Genomic DNA, 19,884 nt, shown 5'->3' with positions numbered 1-19,884 from the left:
GTCAATGGAAATAAAACAGACACGCACAAAAAATGTGCGTACGCCAGCCAGAAAGCTGCAGAGAAGCTGCGCACATTCCCACGTTCAGTTCATTGTTAGTAAATCCAAATGTGAGCGATTCTGAGCGTGAAACCTGGCATACGCAAAGTTTTTGTGCGTACGCAGCGTTGATACATGAGGCCCCTGGTCTTTTGCTCAACTGTGCTTCACTTTGGCTCACAGAGTAACCTCAACTAAGGTAAAGTGGATTTTATATTCACACATTCGATTAATGACAGCTTGTGTGACACACTCTCAGTATTGTTTACCATAGTACTATTATTAGAATGATTGAAATCACATGTAAATATGATTTAAAAACAACATTAGCGCTATTAAACTGACAGTGAACAATGTTGTACTTTGATAGTCATTGGCTGCTAACATGATATTAGGGATTAGCAAATAATACTCTTCTGAAATTATATTATTAGGGAGAAAGTCAGAATGTGTGAATATAAAACCAATTTTACCTCAGACATTCACCTCGTTCATCGGGTAAATTATTATGAAACCTATCGTGAATTATTTGTACGTTACATGGTATTATTTAATAACAAAAACTAGAAGGGCAAAGAATTACTACAATATTTCTATATAATGCAGGCAGGTAAACACACTATCTTTGACTTCCTTTTTTTTTAAATATTGGAAACGTGTAACCATTGACTTCCATATCTGTTTTTCCCACTATAGAAGTCAATGGTTAAAGGTTTTTAGCTTTCTTCAAAATATCTTGGTTTGTGATCAACAGAAGAAAGTCAATAAGGTTTAAAACCACTTGAGGGAGAGTAAAAATATTCTGTCCTGTCAATGAGAAAAGGTACTTTTTATTCACATATAAGGAATATTTATCTTGTTGAAGAAAAACAAATAACATTCAAAAAATTGAAGTTTGTTCTTACATACTCAACTTATAATGGGTACAGTCTACTGTATATGTGAGATGGTTTGCAGTTTACTATCTAGGGGTCTGCAAATGTGGTTGGGTTTTCTGTATTGTGTTATATTAAAATCATATGGTGAATTTTAAAATATACATTATTAATAAACATGATTTAAACTTTTGCATTATTTCCGCAGCAAATATGCATCAGCCCTCACTGCCTGTCTGACGGTGGACTACTGGAGTTCATCACAGGCTCGACGAGAATGCAGAAGTGGCCACTACATTTGCTCTCCTTTCTAGATCCTTCCAGCGGGTTTACAAGGATGAGGCTGTCGGCATCTTTTTACACAGCATTCACAATTTAACACACATTAAAGACATGATGGTGTGGTACCCACATAAACGTTGGCCAACTTACTGAAAAATAATTTTAGGTTTACTTTTAAATGGGTCAGATGATATATTTTCCTTTCAGTATACACACACTCACACAGATACTTACACATATATAAAGAGTAAAAATGTTGGGTATTAACACTGCTTATGATTTTGTGCTATATAAATAAAACTTGAACTTAAGTTGCATTTAGAATTTGAACTTGAATTAGGGTTGAAGTTTATTTAATCATAAATGCAGATCAGATCTGTTGATCAAATCTTTGTAAATATTTTATACTGTAACAACTATACTTGTCTTTTTATTGATTGTTGCCTAAATGAGATCTGATACAGATAATCTTATACCCAATGAAAAAATGACAAAAAGACATATTAAAAAACTTATTTTAATTGTTTTAATATTTGATGTTGTTTTTATTTTAATACAGAAGATCTGAAAACCTTTTGTAAAATAAAAGATTTTCCAGTACCTTGTTTACATGTTTCTGCATTATTCCAGACGTTCTGTTATTTGTGTTTTGTATTCACTTATCTACTATTAAAAATAGGGTCAATGTGGCATAACTGTGCTAAATGCTCATTAGTTTCGGTTACTGGTAAGTATTAATACTTCTAGATGATCAATACTAGCTTTGCTGTTGCCAGATAAGATTTTGTTATCTTACATATCTCTCTGTAAGTCAACACTGGCCTCACCATAAACCTGCTCTGTTCTCCCTCAAAATAGAGTTTACACTTACACTTCTCAGACTGCTGTTCTGTCTGCTGGTCTGTCCACAGGCTTATAATTGTATGGCTGTGGTCTGACGTTTGTGTGAGTCTCTCAGAATATCTTATCTCGGCATCCAAACGCGCACCGCGATCAGTTGTCTTTATAGTGTTTATATGCGCGAACTCCCTGATCCGACGTCACTTCCGGTCTGGCGATTTTTCAAATGCGGAAGTAAATTTCCGTGATTTAAAACGACTCCAAACGGCTTAATAATAAACTTTAACGTTTATTTTAAAGAAAATCTAGTTCTTACTTTACTCTTACACACATTGTCTCACTGGGGTGTCTAACCTACAATATGCTCTTTAACCCTCTGAGGTCGAAGACCGCGTATACGCGTCTTGACCTGTGGTGTCGTCAAACTGCTGAAATGAACTTAAATTACACTTTCAGTTTTGATCGTACAGATAAGATCAATATATAAATTGAATCTATTATGTGTCTACTTTTTGTTATGTACACTCACAACAACAAAAAACGTGTGTGCTTTTGCAAAATAATGAAAACAAACAGTGTAGGCATTCTGTCTTTTCTTTCTCCGTGAACTGCTTTTAGAAACGCGTCAGTAAAATGCGCTGAAACTCTGCGATAATAAAACGCACAGACATGAGACATGCATCTCTAGAAAGCTTGAAGTGTCTGCTTTTAATCTATTCATGTAGAAAACAAACATTGCTTGATAAAGTAATCAGTATGAAACGCTATGTCTAGCTTCTCAGTCTGATCTCATTCGTTTTAATGCGACCACGCCCACGAGGCATTGTTATTACAAGCGTCTGAAGACGTGTGCAGACTGGTCAAAAAAAATACGTCACTAAAATGCAGGAAAACTCAGCAAATAGTCAACAAATGTGATGATTTATGATATCTATATAAAGCTTAATATGTCTACTTCTGCATTAACCAATTCAAGTAAAAAACAAATGATCTCTTTTTATGTAATCCGTATAAAAGTAAGGAATAGTACGGATTCTCCTATATCTCCTCATTACAGCTTACGCAATCCCGTCTCTCAGTAAGCAAGTTGTTCATATGTAAATTCCAGATGTGAAAATAACAGTGGTAAAGGACCAGTGGCAAAGAGAGTTAAAGTAGGTAAGAAGTGCTCCGAGTTTGCTCAGTAATGCGAGTAATGCTGGTCTGTGTCATGCCGACAAACTCTTAGATGAAGATGTAGCCTTCAACTTCACAAAACTGTATGAAAACGCTACAAATGTGGACCAAGATAAAGTAATCCTGCGTCTGTCAGTATCCGCTGATGTCAAAATGAAGGCCAGGGGTTACAGTGAAATACTGCCGTTTTTTCCTGCGCTTGTCTGCAAGGCTACATTTCTGTCTCAAGGCTACATTTCTGACACTTAAAGTGTCTCTTGTAAGTTTATTCTTTAAATCATTTCTGTGAATACCAAATGAGAGGATGATAACTTGCGCCAAAAGCTGTTGTGATGCGCGCGACTGTTTAAAAGATTTCATTATGGCACATGGTGTTTTTCACCCGCTTTCTTTTGCTCAGTTATTTTTGTTAACATGAATTAATTATCATTCTTTAAAATAACATTGCTCTAAAATGAGATTACCAAAACTAACTCAGAATCTCATTATTATTATTCAGTCTTTGTATATACTATTCCATATATTTATGATGTATTGTTTTTTAACCTATTTAAGATGTTCGACAATGTTAAGATAAATATGTTACATTTTGGCATGTTTTTTTTTTTTTACTTATGAACTATTTATGGACATAAAGTTAAATAAAAAAGATCCTGGATTTGAAGAATATTGTGTTCCTGGACTTCACTGAGCTCAAATGATAGTTTAATGTATAAAAATTGTGACTAAACTTGACTGTTGATGTCTTAAATAATAATGTCAAATAACCAACATTTCTCAAAATGGATACATCTTGTTTTGCAATGAAACTCTTCATTTACAAATAACTTTTTCACTAGATTTTCTATATATCTTAGTTTATAAAATTTGCAGAGTTTTATAGAGTGTACTGACTCTCATAAGTGTATCTCCAGTTATTTTGTGTGATTAATATATTTTAAATAAACTGCAAACAAAAAAGTAAATAAACTTTCATTTGATTCCTTCTTGAAACTCTTCCCTCTTAGTCACCTACCTGTCTGATGGCTCATTATGCAGGTCTTTGTCTTCTCAGGTGTGACTCACTGCATAGTAACGCTCTGGTTACTAAAGTAACCCACGGGGAATGGAAATGCTATTAGTGGATTTATTCATAATCCACGAGTGGGAGATTTCGTTTCAGAAAGCCAATTGTCTGAAAGAGTATATAATGAGCCAATGAAATGCCAAATTAATTGGCAGTGTAAGCTTGTGCACCTGCAACTTATTGTTAATTAGCTCCGCATATAAGCACAGGTGAAGCAAGGAAACGCCATCCTTTTAAGCTGGAGAGACTGACACTTACAGCCAAGGAACAGTCATTATGGTGATGCTAAATTGCATTTCCGTTCCCCGTGGAGGGTTACTTTAGTAACCAGAGCGTTCCCCTTCGGATGGGAAACTCCAATGCTATTAGTGGATTTTAATTATAATCCACTGAATGGGAGAAAGTATGGAAAACCCCATAATGACTGCACCCTACCTTCGCCTCCGATGAGAGGATAGCCACGCATAGCGTGAGAGCTCCTGCATCAAAGAGAGGTGCGGTCCTCCAACATGGTCCCTGGCCCTTACTTATCCCACTTCAAAAGAAGTTTTACGGATTTAAATATATTTTTTGGGAAGTCGCAAGTGTCTAGATAATTCTTGGAAAATACGACAGTACGTTGGGAAAGCGTGCAGTCCATAGGGAGGACGCTGCGGAGACCATCTGCTACCCCATGGGGAGAAATGATGGCAAAAATTAATATGGACTAGCCCTGAGAAGGGGTAGTACGCATATAATAAGATGGTTAGCGGAGAGGGAAGACACGGGTCCGCCAGTGAGGGGGGACTACACCGTAGTTGAATAAGCATATGGGATCGCCTAGTGGGGATCACGCATAGCGGGCACCTATACCCAAAACACGGGCTGACCAGCAGGCAGACCTACAACGTAGTGGGCCAGCAAGTGACTCCTCCGCTGAGTCAGTGCGGGGGCCTCGGAGGAATCTGCAGGGCTCACCTAACGGGGAACTTTACTGACAGATAAAAAAGCTCACGAATCAGCATATTAAGTGAATAGACTCCACTTCAGGGCATAGGCGCGCTCGAGGAGGGGGCTCTAGCCCGAGTGACGGTATTAACCACCGCAATCAGTAGGTTACCTAAGTCTTCCTTGCGTCTAAGGACCACCGTGGAGGTTCCAAAGATCAGGGCGAGGGTGCCAGATGGTGCCTGTCCCTGAGAGAGTAGGTGCTCTCTCAAAGGGATCTTCCAGGGAAGGGCCATCACGAGGAGGGAGAGCTCTGACATCCTGGTCCAGTTGGGCCAGAGGGGTGCAACCAGCAACCTGTTCCTCGTCCTCACTGGGGGAAACGCGTATTTGCGCATGCCCCGAGGCCAGCTGTGAGCCAGTGCATCCGTGCCGAGAGAGCCCTCGGTCAGGGAAAGAACAACTGGCAATGGGCGATCTCGTGGGAAGCAAATAGAACGATCTGGACTTCCCCGAAATGCGCCCCTATCAGCTGAACAAACTCGGGGTGGAGTCTCCATTCTCCAGGACGTAAAGGCTGCCGTGAGAGCGCATCAGCTGCACGGTTGAGTTTGCCTGAAATGTGAATGGCGCGCAGCGATTTCAGCCACGGATGACTCCAGAGGTGCAAACGGCGGGCAAGCTGAGACATGCGGCGAGAGCGAATACTCCCATGCGGTTGATATACGCCACCACCGCCATGCTGTCCGTCCTGACCAGCACGTGTTGCTGCTCCAGCACCGGAAAAAAACGGTGGAGAGCGAGGAACACAGCAAACAGCTCCAGGCAATATGCCAATGCAACTGGGATCCTTTCCACAGGCCCGCAGCTGCATGCCCGCAGCGCAAAGCCCCCAGCCCGTGCTGGAAGCATCTGTTAAAACAACAACATGACTGGACGCCTGTCCTAGAGGCACTCCGGCCTGTAGGAACTGTTGGGGATTTCATTGTGTCTTGTTGAATTTCTGATGAATGTATTACTCTCATTTATATGCTTATTTGAGTGATTTCAGTATTATTATCTATTATAGTATTACCCATACCTGTGGCATTATTATCAGGTATGTGTGCTTTGGTAAATAAAAAAGTCATTCTGTGTAAATGCAGTCAGAGATGAGAAGATAAATTAGAAGAGCAGCATTAATGTCACAATGAGGGTTGATTTATGGAAGCAAGGTCATAAGGACACCTGCGTTCTGTTCTGCTACTCATGATAAAGCACACCTCCACGTGTGCCCACACACTTGTACTGACATCTAAAGAATTATGAGCACTTATGAACTTCAGCTGAACTTACAGTCGACAGTTCAGTGGACAGTGATTAAGATATATTGTTGAACATTGTTTTTTGGCTGAGTCATCACTTTTGAAACAGGAAGGAAAGACCTTAACTGGACATGGGTAAGACCCCTGAAAGACCCTGAGATTCTATTGGTGGCGGGCACCTGAGAGATTTAAGATCCCATTAGCGGAGAAACTGATGGAGGTGTGTAATGTGTAAATTTGGGTGGAGTATTAAGACACAGAAATGTATTTAAACTGTGTGCAAGCCTATGTTCAGAAGACACTCAAACGACCTGTCTCTGTTGTTACTGATGCTGTAATAATAAACTGCTTTGTCTAAAGACTTCGGAGATCTCAGACTTTGTCATTTTTATGAAAAGTTTGACTTAGAGACTTAGAATTTTTTTGCAGACCAGAACCTTTTTTCCACAACATATTTGGCGCCCAACGTGGGGCTGGATCGAGGACATCAAAAGTGGTGCTGGTAGCCTTTGGCGGCGGTTCACTCAGAGACCAAAAAGGGCCCTTCTAAATAAGGTAAGCATATTTGCTTAAATATTTTTTGGTCTCTGTGAGAATGGACGCTGAGGTTGGACAGAGTACCTGAATTCGTTATTTATATGTACCTCACCAGTAAAAAGAACTCAGAAAACTAAGTAAAAGAAATTGGAAATAATCTGATTAATAAACAAAATTGTACTAAATGATAAGAGATTAAAACTTAATGTTTTAAGAGAAAAAGAAGAAATCTCCCAGGTCTTTAGAATTTTTTTGCATGCACTAAATGTAGATGTGTGAATGCATGCATGGCTGTAAATAATGCGTAAAGGATGCCACGCGGGATAGCGTGATGCCACACGGGGGAGTGTAAAGTAGAGATCTGCGCGGGACTATATTTTGAATCTCGCTCCCGCCCGCACCCGCCAGGTTTTAGCCCGAACCCGACCGCTCCCACTTATATTAAGAATTTATTGTCCCGCTGCCCGCCCCGCCCCGTTTTCTAGCCGCCGCGCCCGATCCCCCTAAAGAGCGGGGGAGAACAAAACCGAAAATCCCCCAGCTATACAGTCCAGACAGCCAAGCTGTCTGTATAAAAACACACACACACACAGCACCAAGCACACACAAAGACAAATCTCTCTCTCTCTCTCTCTCTCATACGCGCGTGCGCGCACTAACACACACACACACACACACACAAGCACCAAGCCGACACACAGGCGTTTGCTGTTATATCAACTCAAAGGCTTGTAATACCATGTATCAAGTATCAATGTAATACCAAAAGATTTTATATAAAGGTATATAAATACTGAGTCGCGTCAGCTCCGGGCCGCAGCGCACATTACTCTCGGGTCGATTCCGGCCCAAACTTACGGCCACCGCATCTGGCCCGATTGATTCGGGCCGGAATCTGGCAGTGAGTCCACAAGCATCCGGAGTCCGGCAGCCGGAACCGGGCTGAGTGGTAAGTCTCCGGCAGGCGAGAATCTAGCTGGAACTGGCCCGAGTCTATTTTGCTATCTGGGAAAGCTCTCTCTCTCTCATTCGCGCGCGCGCACTAACATACAAACACACACACAAGCACTAAGCACACAAACAGGCAAAGCTCGCTCTCTCTCTCTCTCTCATTCGCATAGCAATATCCGCGATATTGCTAGACAGCCCGCTCCCATCCCAAATTAAACCCGTTACCGACCACTCCTGCGATTTATTCAGAAATTTATTCCCGCGCAGCAGAAATCTGGTCGGGTCCTGCATGCAGACCTCTAGTGTGAAGAGGGCGCACGAGGCGACACAGGGTAGGATCGCTTTTTGGAAAGTGCTCTAAGGGGGCAGCGGAAGAGCTTTGCGTCATGCTCAACTGAGACCTAGCAATTGATTCTCACAGAAAAGCTCTGTGTGAAGCTCAGCCGAGATCTGAAAAAACTAGATTCTTGCAGGCAGAGTTATAGACTAGATAAGTGACCGCTGACCAAACCCCTTGAGTACTGAGTAAAAAAGGGCAGGATCACCGTTAATCGACCGTTTTTTTTATTTTCTGTTGACTTATTATCTCTGTAAGATTTTGGATGGTGCAACTGATGTGGATTTATGTGTTATTTGAGAAGGCCCGGGCCAGGCGTTATAGGGAAATGAAATAAAATAAATTAATGGAATTAGGATCAAACCAAAGCGAGTCCCTAGAATGAAAAATCAACCAAAATATTGGATGTGTAAGTTATTAGGCCATTCTGAGAATTGTGTAACTTGTGACAAAAGTAAAGAAACAAAACCATTAATACCTAAAAAGGAAGAGATAACCAATAAGTAATATATATATATCACGATAAAATACTTTTTTTTCTCTCTCGTCCTCTCTTTATCCTTTTCTTTATTCTCTTTTTTCTTTCTTATCCTCCCATTTCCTTTTTTCTCTCTTATTTTTCTTAAGTTAAAAATTATTTAAAAACAAATAAATAAAAATAAATTTAAGAAATGGATTTTGATCGGCAATTTTTTTTTGGAATGCAATTTTCTTCTACAGAAACTAAAATAAATAGGGTTAAGACCTTGATTGAAACTGCGGGTTCTGAAACACACTTATGGAGAGAATCTCACTATATAGATATATTAGGAAAGAAGTGAGAATTAACAGAAAAACAAAAAATAAATTAATAAAGAACCTGACAGTTGAGTGGATTTTGGCTGAAGTAGAAAGAGAGTGGCAGACGGTTGACTGGAGAAATGCCATTGATGAACGTATTAACATTAATACAGTAAAGAGTTTCTTTGAAGAAAGATGCAGAATAAAAGGTGGAGAGAGGCAAGCACGTGGGAATATGCTGCTTGAATTGCATATTTTTCTAAATCCAGTAGTAGGGCCAAGTGTTAATAAATGTAATTATGAAGGAATCAAGCCATTTACTGTTCTGACAAAGCCTAAACTGCAGATAGGTTGTTGTTTAAGGAAAGTGGAATGGAAGAGTAGAACATTATATAATGGAGTAGAAGGAAGGATTTATTTTAACTTTTTTTACACTGAGAATCTAACACTGCAAGATCTGACTATAGGAGCGAAACCTCTTGGAAGGTCATGGGGTGAAAAATAACCCTGCTTGTAACCGACCCCCAACAGCAGCATTTATGCTTAAAATATTTGAGCCGTATTGCATACTGTCTCAGTATTGATATTACACTATGATGCATTGCAGGAAGTTGAATTTATATAGTAATTTGAAAATTATAAGCACTTTGCTTATAATGCTTTGATGTGCATGATTGCATGAAAATTTCAAAGCTTTGAAGATATAAGAATGTGTATGGCAAATAAACTTCGGTATTGATTAACAGTATTGATTAAATTGATTGGGCTGGGATTGGATGAGCAAGTAGGTTAAACATTACTAAATTTGATTTATTTTATAAATTCAACTGATGTAGGTTGTTTGTAAAGATTTTGCAGAAATATTTTTTTTTCTCTTCAGTGTGTTTTATTTCCTTTGTAGCGGAAGGGTAATGGATTGAAGACAGAAATCATTGAAAAATTTACCAAATTTAAATCGGGGAAATATAATTTATCATCAAAAAGTTTTCTTTTGATATATAAATGGATTGGATACAAACTAAGAAATAAGATATAAAATTCCTCAAAAAACTGGTTATGCAGACTGTTTAAGTATTCTCCAAACGGCCACATTTGTGACCCAGACAGACAGAGAATCCCATCATTGTTTTATTATTATTTATAAGATACTTTTAACCTATTATGGGAGACTGAATGAGAAGTTAATAATAATGATGATATTTGCCCAATAAAATAATAACTTTGGATTAATTATATTTGGAAAAAAATAGTAATAAATAAATAAATAAATTACTGTGACAGATCTAAAACAATGATATGTTTGCGCAGCGCATAACATGGGAAGAAAAGGCCCCTATCTTTTTAACATTTTAGTATGCTCTGAGGATTTCATCAAAGTGGCTCTGTCTAATGTCAAAAGTATAACAATCAGTTTTTAATTAACATGAGGGGTTGAATATTTTCCAGGTAAATGCTTTAAGAGTACATTAAAACAAGTTCATTATAATACATGAAAGGTGGATTCAAATGAGGTATATTTTTAAATTGGTAAAGACCATATTGCATATATTAGAAATTTAAATAATTTCAAAAATTCTTTACAATTATAAGTAATATAAACATGAAAGCCCAAAATCTTCATTTTAATTACACAGGTTACTCTAGGCTGAATGCCAGATGAACAGATGAGTTATGAGCAGTTCCAGTGTTATGAATGTAACATTTGGAGTGTGGATCCATGGAAGAAGTGTATGTTGGCATTGTGTTGAAGCATCTGTTTGTGTTTTCTGGGGCAGTTGGCCGCAAAGTTGTGGGATCAGAGAGGTATCAATCTGCGGGCGTTTTTGTGTTTTGAATAAGGAAGGTGGATGGGTTTTGTGGAGGTTCTGTGAACTGAAGGTTTGGGAGTTTATGTGTAGCATGTTTTTGGGAGGTTCTGTGAATTGACATGCACAATGTGGAGGAAATAGTGCTAATCGGTGGGATGGAGGTTGGCTCTTTGTGGAACAAAAATGATTAATTTTATTTTTGTAACAAATGGGTTATTTTTTTTTGTTTTTCTCCTGTTGTGCTCAACGAACAACCAAATGAACAGAGAAGGGTCTCCGGCCCTAAGGTTAACTTTCTCCAAATTTCAGGAGGTAGAATATTGACTCTAGATAATCATGCTGACACTACAAACCTCAAATTTGTGCTTTGCAATCAGAAATAATGTGCACCTGGCTGAGAGAGAGGGTGGGCCTGATCAACCCACACTTCTCTCTTACCTAATAGGCCAACCTTTGGCCAGCACCCAAATTTTGACTATAAAGGTGAGGGTTTCTTGCTGAAACATTGGAAGCTCAGCCGTGGGATAAGTGCACATCGTCCGGCATTCCTGGACACACGTGTTGGTTTTCCAATGTGACTGCAACGGGCTCCCCAGTCTTTAAAGAGGAAAATGATGGCACGTCTTGTATATACTTGTATCAAATTGATTGAGGTTTTCATTATCTGTCTTTTATACATGTAATCTCATCTTTATTTAGCATTATTAGCCTTTTATGCAATTTTGTTGTATTTCGATTATTGATGTTGATGAGTATGATTCATGATTATTGAATATTATTGTGATAATTAATATCAGCTGTGTGTAGTAGCAATGAACAGTTGTATTGCTTGATTAGTATGGGACCATTATTGGTGATAGTATAGACCATTATTGGTGCCTTCGCTTGTTGATTAGCACCACGCTTGTCTCACTTGAGTAAAAATTTAAACCATACTAAAATAATTTTGGTATGCTGAAACTTTTTACATACTAAAATTTGGGAAATACTAAAACTATTTTATTTAACATTTTTGCATTTATGATAAAAAAGTGTCACTAAGTGACAGATGTAAAATTGGAACTTGTGTGGCTTTGGTAAATCAAGTGTGGTTGAATGAAAACATTGACAGAGACATTTTTTTTTTTGTATTTTTACAGTACTATAAAGTACAAGCCTACACAAAGAACCTAGAAAGGATTTTAAGTTTTTACTCTTACGTCATTCTGCAATTAACAGAAAATATTTTGAATTTCCATTTACAGGTGAAGTAGACTCAGTCAGTGCAAGAAAATGCAGGCTTAGGAGATGGCTCATGGTCAGCAAATGGTCATAGGGTCAAAGCCCATACTACACTATCATCCTGCATAGAATGTGAGGGACCAAGAACATACTGGTAATGATCATGCCTGGTCAACAAGAAAAGAGCCTTTAGCTTGTGGAGAAGACACCCTGGTAAGGATGAAGTATCCAAAACATTAATGAGAAAAGCAACAAGTTCAGAAAAAGATGTGGACCAGCTGATGATTTTACATCAGTAGACAGTAAATTGGTAAGAATTTTTAATTATTTGAAATTTTTTTTTAACCATAATAGAGTGAAGTATTGACATTGATGAAATAAAGTTAAAAATACATTTAAAATTTTGGTCATTTGTAAATGCTGTGTAAGTCCTGACTAAAAATATATAACTATAAAGTAATGAAGCATTTAAAGCCTGTTATTGAGGGAACTAAGCATTAATAAATACATGAAGGATGCCTAAATTAACACACATATGAAGCATGCTCAGAGAATGCAAATTAACGTAAATTTCTATGGAAAAAAATGGCATTTTTAAGTAAGAATATATCTGTTGATCTGGTATTATAGGTATTTAAGCAGCGCACCAACAAACTAGGTATATACTGTGGTAATTTACCAACTAAAGCTTAAAATAAAAGACCTAAGACTATCAATATAAAAACTATGAGCCAGCTTATCATCAAGCCAGATACTTTTATTTTTTTAAGTTTAAAGTTAGATCTTGAAGTTGTTTATTGATAACCTGGATTGTGTAAAGATCATGCATTTAGTTTTTGTTTTTTACATTCAATAATAATTTTAAGCAACCAATGAACATTTGGATTGAGTTAAAAGCATTTTGCAAAGAAAATCTTTTGACATTTTTTTATATTGATGAAGCCATTGTGAAAATAATTGTGCCATCTGCATAAAAATGTACATTTGTACTTACGCAGATTAACCAAGATTTTACCAAAATCATTTCAGATTTTACCAAGCTCATCTATAGGATTGGATATAGGATATAGATGTTTTTACTGTTAAAGGAGCAGAGACATAATTATCAATAGAAACACATTGAGTTCTTCCAGTAAATAAATGATGGAACCATTTAAAAATAATAATTGTATAACCGTTTTGACACTGTTGTACTGAAACTTATACATTTTAGCCTTTGCAACAAAGTAAATTGATCCACAGAATTAAATGCTTTTGATAAGTCTATAAACAGTGCAGCAAATGATTTTTATCATCCAGTGCAATAAATATATCAATAGTAACTGCAGTAGTTATTGTGCTATGCCATTGTCTAAAACAGAGATTCCCAAACTAGGGCCCACAAGCCAAAGTTATCCCATGATAATCTTTGAATTGGCCCACCAACCTATCTGAGAAGAGAGGAAGAATGATGGAGAAGCTTTAGAGATTGTCATTTTAAGTCTAATGTAACCTTTTATTTGTTTTATTGTTAAATGCTAACTGAAATTAAATGTTTAAATTGAATATTGCAAATTGATCAAATTAAGTTTAAATGTACATACTATCACCTGATACATAGAGGACAAGGCATATATTTTGGTGAGTAAATCTAGAAAAAGGCAGATTCTGCTTGAGTGGTGTTAAACTCCACTGTTCACTATTATGTTTTATTGCAATACATTATGGTTTTAAAAGTTATACTGCATTAGTTAATACAATTAAAAGTAATGTTTTTGATTTATTTTTGAATATTATGAAATAAATTAGGAAATTACCCATGGCAACTTCAATGTAATTTAGTTTATACATATTAACCCTTGGACCATGGCTCATAATTATATTTGATTTTTGACCCTTTATATGAAAAGCTTTTAGATGTAGATCTAGTAGAAATCAGTTAAACTAAGATACAATATTATTTTTATGTTTTATTAGAAGCAAAAATATCAAGAAAGATACCAATACCAGCTAAAGCAACAAGCTCAAAGGAAAAGCTATTAAAGGATTAACTTTACAGTAAAAATGCTGGGTTGATTTGTGTTTGGACAAAATGGGGAAATTAACTTAGCTTATTGGTTTTTACAAATTTAGGTGGATTGATCATAAAAAAAGGCTTAAATAACTTTGTTATTTGAATTATATTGTTTCAGTTTAGTTTAAATGAGTATATTCATAAAACAGCAAATTACATTTTAAGCATTTGTAGAAACATTAAGTTTTATAATAAATCAAAACATTTAGTAAAAAGGATAAATAAATCTAAAGTACAATTGGTGCATGATTTAAGAACAAATAAAAAAAGTAATGGATAATACCTCCAGAAATATTTAGACGAAGGAGGCTCTCTTATGATATGTTAGGAATGCAATTATCCTGGACACATGAGAAGGTAGTCTACATGAATGACTTGATTAAGTGCAGACTGGACTTAATCCAGCCATTAAGCAATAGACTATGTATATTAATAAAGAAAGCAAGCATTAATGAAAAAATTTAAGAACAATTCTTGTATGGTCAACTGATGCATTGAAATTATTAAAAGGAAACTACAGACAGCCCCTGCTTTTGCCATGCGAGAATATGATAAACCTTTTTTATCTGTATGTTGCAGGTACAAAAGATCGCATCTGCAATTCTGATGCAAAATACGTGTGATGGCCAGAAAAAGTAAGCGAAAACATTTTACAGCACCAAGCTGGATATGGTCGCTCAAGGCCCTCCACCATGTTATCAGCAGGGCCTGGCTGCCGTTTACTATGCATATGAGAAAACATCAGCTATTACAATGGACACACTGACTAATTATTTATACACTTCACAAGGTAGCTGAATTGATACAGCAAGGAAGATTTGTTCTGACTCAGGCCAGAAGTATATCTGACACTACTGGTTTTTCCAGATATGACATTAAAAAGGGAAATATCCTCTCGAAGGAGAAAGAACTTCACAGAATGCATGACCGAATCGTTAGCATTCAACAGATTAAGACCTAGAGCCTGACCAAATATCTAATGCAGAACTTGATCAATTTGTGAACTGTTATTGCTTCAGAGATGGTTTAAGAAAACATGTGAGTTATGCTGTAGTTCAAAAAGAAGGTAAAGAATTCATTCCAATTGTGGTACAGCATTGTGAACAACCATGCTCTGCACAATTATCTGAGTTTAAGGCAATAACTAAAGCCTACCTTTTAGGCAAAGGAAAATGGTAAACATCTATACTGATTCAGCATATGCACATGGTGTCCGTTACCTTTTTGATGCAATCTGGAAATTTAAAAAATTTAAGAATTTAAGAAAACTGATGACACTCCAATCCAACATTATGGCCAAATCAGTGATTTAATTTTAGCTATAATGTACCCAAAAACAGCTTGTTGTATCATAAAAGGAAATAACTCTGTAGGTTTATATGCCAAGCAAATATCTGAAAGTAAAGTAGCTATAATCAGTTTTAATTTAACCTAAACTTGAGATAGGAGATATGATAATAGTGACACGTGGCAACATAGAAGTGCTATCAAAGATTAAAAAAGAAAGAATATGGAGATGACATGAAAGTTTAATGAATCCTCTTTTGACTATTTTAACATCAGATGCACATGGTTTTGGTCATTGTGAAAGAATAAGGTCCTTAAAAAGATAAAGCCACAGTGTTTTTGGTCACCTTATCTATCAGAATGTGAAATGTGTCCACAAGACAATGTCAGAAAAGGTACAGCAACTCCATGAGGACACATACTAGTGCGAGAAGGACCATTTAAGCATTTAGTGTTGGATTTTGTTGATATGATTAAATTAGTAAGAAGCAAAAGCTACATGTTGTGATCATAGACAGATTTAGTAGATGCGTAGAGGCTGTGCATTTAGCAGAGCAGATTGCTGAGACTATAATTAAATTCCTAGCAAGAGAAGTTATTCCTATTTGGAATCCCATCTGAGATAAGTTCAGATAGTGGATCAGCATTTATTCAACAAAAAGTTAAAACAGTAATCCAACTATTGCAGATTAAAAAAAAAAAAAGTTTTAAGATGTGCTTACCACTGCTAATCCCAAGGAATAATATAATGGGTTCATGGAATTTTGAAGGGAAAACTGAATACAATTTGTGTGACACTAAATAAATCAAGTGAATGCTTTGCTAAGTCATCCAACCTGGAGACCAGGCAGGCCCGTGCAGAGACCGTCCAAAGGGCATGTGCAGGATGAATTTTTTGAAGGGGGGGGGGGCATATGTGCGCATAAACTACGATGGAAACACTTTTACTGAACAAATTACAGTATGTACATTAAAAAAAAAGATCATGATCATATGATAATGAAAATGTGTGTAAATGGACAAACCAGCAGGCTGAGCACACTGTAACATGTATTAAATATTGTTTTAGTCAGTCTAAAATGCCTTAACTGTTTCAGTATTAGTGTATATTATTAATTACCTCCGAACATCTGGTGCGTGTCAAGAGTCTCCGCGTCTCATGGCGTCAGATGCCCCCACGTGTTCATTGTGTTTCAGCATTGTCTTCTGACATCGAGGCGCAAGTACATTAATTAGGCTAAATGAAGAATTAATTGACGCAGCTTCTTCTACCACAGTAAATTCTGTTTTTACTGTTGATATTTGGTGCCAGTTTAATCAGGAAGTGAAGATTTTTTCTCTTTCACTCGTTGGATGGAATTTTATTTGCATCTTTTATGCAATATTCCAGTTTTGCACATAAATTTATGTAATATATTTGGATGGAAACATAGCTATTGCCTACATTTTAGTCACACACAGAAAAACTGTACGAGAATGGCTTATCTTTTTTTAATAAATAATTTAATTAAATTCACCTTCGACATGCACTTTAACTAGATTAATGGGATTATTATTCTTTCTAAAAATTATTTTTAGTACTGCTTACCTTCTAAATGTTATATTAACCTCTATCACTTGATCAATAAAAAAGGCAGACACACAAGTGCACTGTTAAATCATTTAAAACTAATAAAAGTATAAAAAAGTTTAGAAAAAAAATATAAACGTCACAAATTACATTACTTATTTTATTATACTTAAATATTTAAATACTTAAAAAGTGAAATTAGGCATTAACTTGAGCAGCTGTTTTCCCACGCTATCTGTCTCTTCTTCACTGATGGCTGCTTCTTTTCAAATATATACGCTCATATTTGCTATAACTTTGCATGAGAACATCAAGTTCAGCTGAAGAAAGAAATGGTGATCTCTTTTATAAGATATTGCCATACACTCAAAAAAATTATTTGTTGAACTTACATAAAAAAAGAGTGTCAAGTGGTTCCACGTAACCATGTTAAGTAGTTTCTACAAGTAACAATATAGTAAAATGAACAAAATAAATCCAGGTAAAGTTTACAAAATATTTCTTAGTACATACAACACATTTAGTTGTGTCATTACTACATTTTAGTTATATGTATATTTTACTTAATATTGTTATGTTAGAATCATCAACTTTCACTATGTAAGGTGAACACTTTTTTTAATTCATTTTTAAAATGCTCTACACATGTAAAACGTAAATAATCAAACATATTTTTTAGAAACAAAATGAATTTATTTATTATTTCAAGATTTTGCAACATACAACTGCTAAAACCCATAAACAATTTCAATTTCACAGGTCCTTTGAAACAAATACACAAAAACATCAAATATTTTACATTCTTAACAGTAAACATTCTTTACAAGGTCTTTTAAAGTGCAACTAGCTTCATGAATTTGAAATAATCTTACTTAGAAAAATTAAATCAAAGGAACGTTAAAATACTGCTAAACTCCATTTTTGATCTTTACAATCAATAGTAACATTAAAACTGTTTTAATTTTTGTAAACATCCACAAACAGTTCAAATAACAGTTTAAAGAAAAAACATGTAAAAACAACATTTTGGTCAATGGTGATCATTCTTATAATGTGCTACTTCCTTCAAATATTGTAAGAAAAATGTATAGGATCAAATTTACAAAAGAAAATTTGTAATAATAATTTAAACAGGTAGCCTATCACGAAATGCTACAGTGCTCAATTGCTTATATTTTAAAATGTTTAAGCTATTGATAAAGAGTACAACTGGCCTCTATTTATGAAAACCACCACAAAAATAAGTTTGTTTCAAAATGACAAAAAACAAAACAAAAAAAAAACAATGACTACTACTTTACTAACTAGATTACCATTGACCAAAATGTTATTTTAAAATGTGCAACTGCCTTCAAAGTGTAATAAATTTTACTTAGAAAAAGAAAATAAAAGTTTAAGACAGGCAGCATGTCATAAACTGCTACAGTGCTCAATTTTTGATAACTGAAATCGTTTAAACCATTGGTAGAGAAGATTAAAACTGACCTCTAATCTTTGTAAATAACCAAACAATTAAACCATTTAAAGTTGCAGAACTTCATTTAAAATTTTGGCGCCATCAACAAAGATAACATTAAAACTGTCCCCTTATTTTAAAAGCAGAAACAAATCAAATAACACAAAAAAAATCTTCTTCCTCCATTTCTTTCATTTGTCCAGACTGATGTACTGATTCAGCCAACAAGTTTGTTCTTGAGAACTTGTATTTTGTGTGACAGTTTATGTGCATCAAGTCCCAGCAAGACTTTCTGGAAAAACTCAAAAGTGTATTTCAATTCTGAAGGATAACTGAGATTCAAGCTGTATATGACTCCCAAAAGAAGAGCACAAGCCTTGGTGACATCGCCAAGGTTCTGAAGTACTTTCACTCCCTCAACAATCAGTCCAACATCTGATGGTGGGTCACAGGCTTCTGCACCTTCAGGTCTGACGATGTAGATTCCAATGACAGTATTGGCCATGTCTCTCTCTGAGTTTTCAAAGTCTGTGTCCTATAAAACACAAAAACAGAAAGACTGTTCAGTATAATTCCATCAAAAATACAAGTTGTAAATTTAGAGAATTTTGTATCAACTATCTAATCCTTAATCTTTCACTTAACAAAAGTGCAGTGACTTACAAAACTACTTTACTGTGTTTGTTAGGCTTCTGTACTGAATTTAAAAAATGTAAAGAAACCAGCATTCTTCCATAGAAATTACATTGGCCAGTGTTCTTGTGCTCAACAGATGCGACAGTGATTGACAACATATATTCCTTAATATATCTGCTCAGACGAATCTGCTGAGAGACACATCTTCAAAAGCTACCATGTGTGACCATAATCTGTGTGAGCACTCGGTCAACAATAGCTGTGTCCATCCACCTATTTTTATGCGCATTTGGCATCGTATATAAAAACGGTTGATGGAAACGCCAAGATGCGGATAAATTTTAAAAATTTGCATAAAAAACATATGCGCATAGCTGAGTAGGGTAAACTTTTATTCAATAAGAAAAGATGTGCATAAACAACGATGGAAATACTTTTACCGCACAAACTCCAGCATGCGCATTAAAAAAGGTCATGTGATTTTGTTAAAAGAGATCATGTGATGATAAAAAAAAGTGTTTAAATGGATAAACCATCAGGCTGAGCACATTATAAAACATCTGAAATGTTGTTTTGGTCATTCTAAAACTTGTCACCATTTAAGTATTAGAGTTATTATATTATTAATGACCTCCAGAATCAAGACCGTCTGTGCTCTGCGTCTGATGCCTTTAAACGCCACCGCATGTTCACTGCGTGTCAGGATTGCCTTCTGAGGCGCAAGTCATTTATCAGGTTA

At 36.0% G+C, this 19,884-nt stretch overlaps 1 protein-coding gene across 1 annotated transcript in view; it reads right to left on the bottom strand.

Moving 5' to 3' along the window:
- LOC100332501 (sterile alpha motif domain-containing protein 3) overlaps positions 1-19,884 on the bottom strand; it is a 191,781-nt gene that overhangs the window by 166,942 nt on the left and 4,955 nt on the right. Inside the window, exon 5 of the mRNA XM_087293275.1 lies at positions 17,332-19,044. Within this exon, the coding sequence (XP_087149401.1) occupies positions 18,727-19,044 (318 nt within the window). The 3' untranslated portion in view covers positions 17,332-18,726. The remainder of the gene's footprint in view (positions 1-17,331; positions 19,045-19,884) is intronic.

Source organism: Danio rerio, chromosome 18 (assembly GCF_052040795.2).
Source record: "Danio rerio strain M-AB ecotype USA chromosome 18, GRCz13ab, whole genome shotgun sequence".
NCBI lineage: Eukaryota > Metazoa > Chordata > Actinopteri > Cypriniformes > Danionidae > Danio > Danio rerio.
Note: the sequence above shows the minus strand (reverse complement) of the source record. Positions and strands in the feature narration are given on the sequence as shown.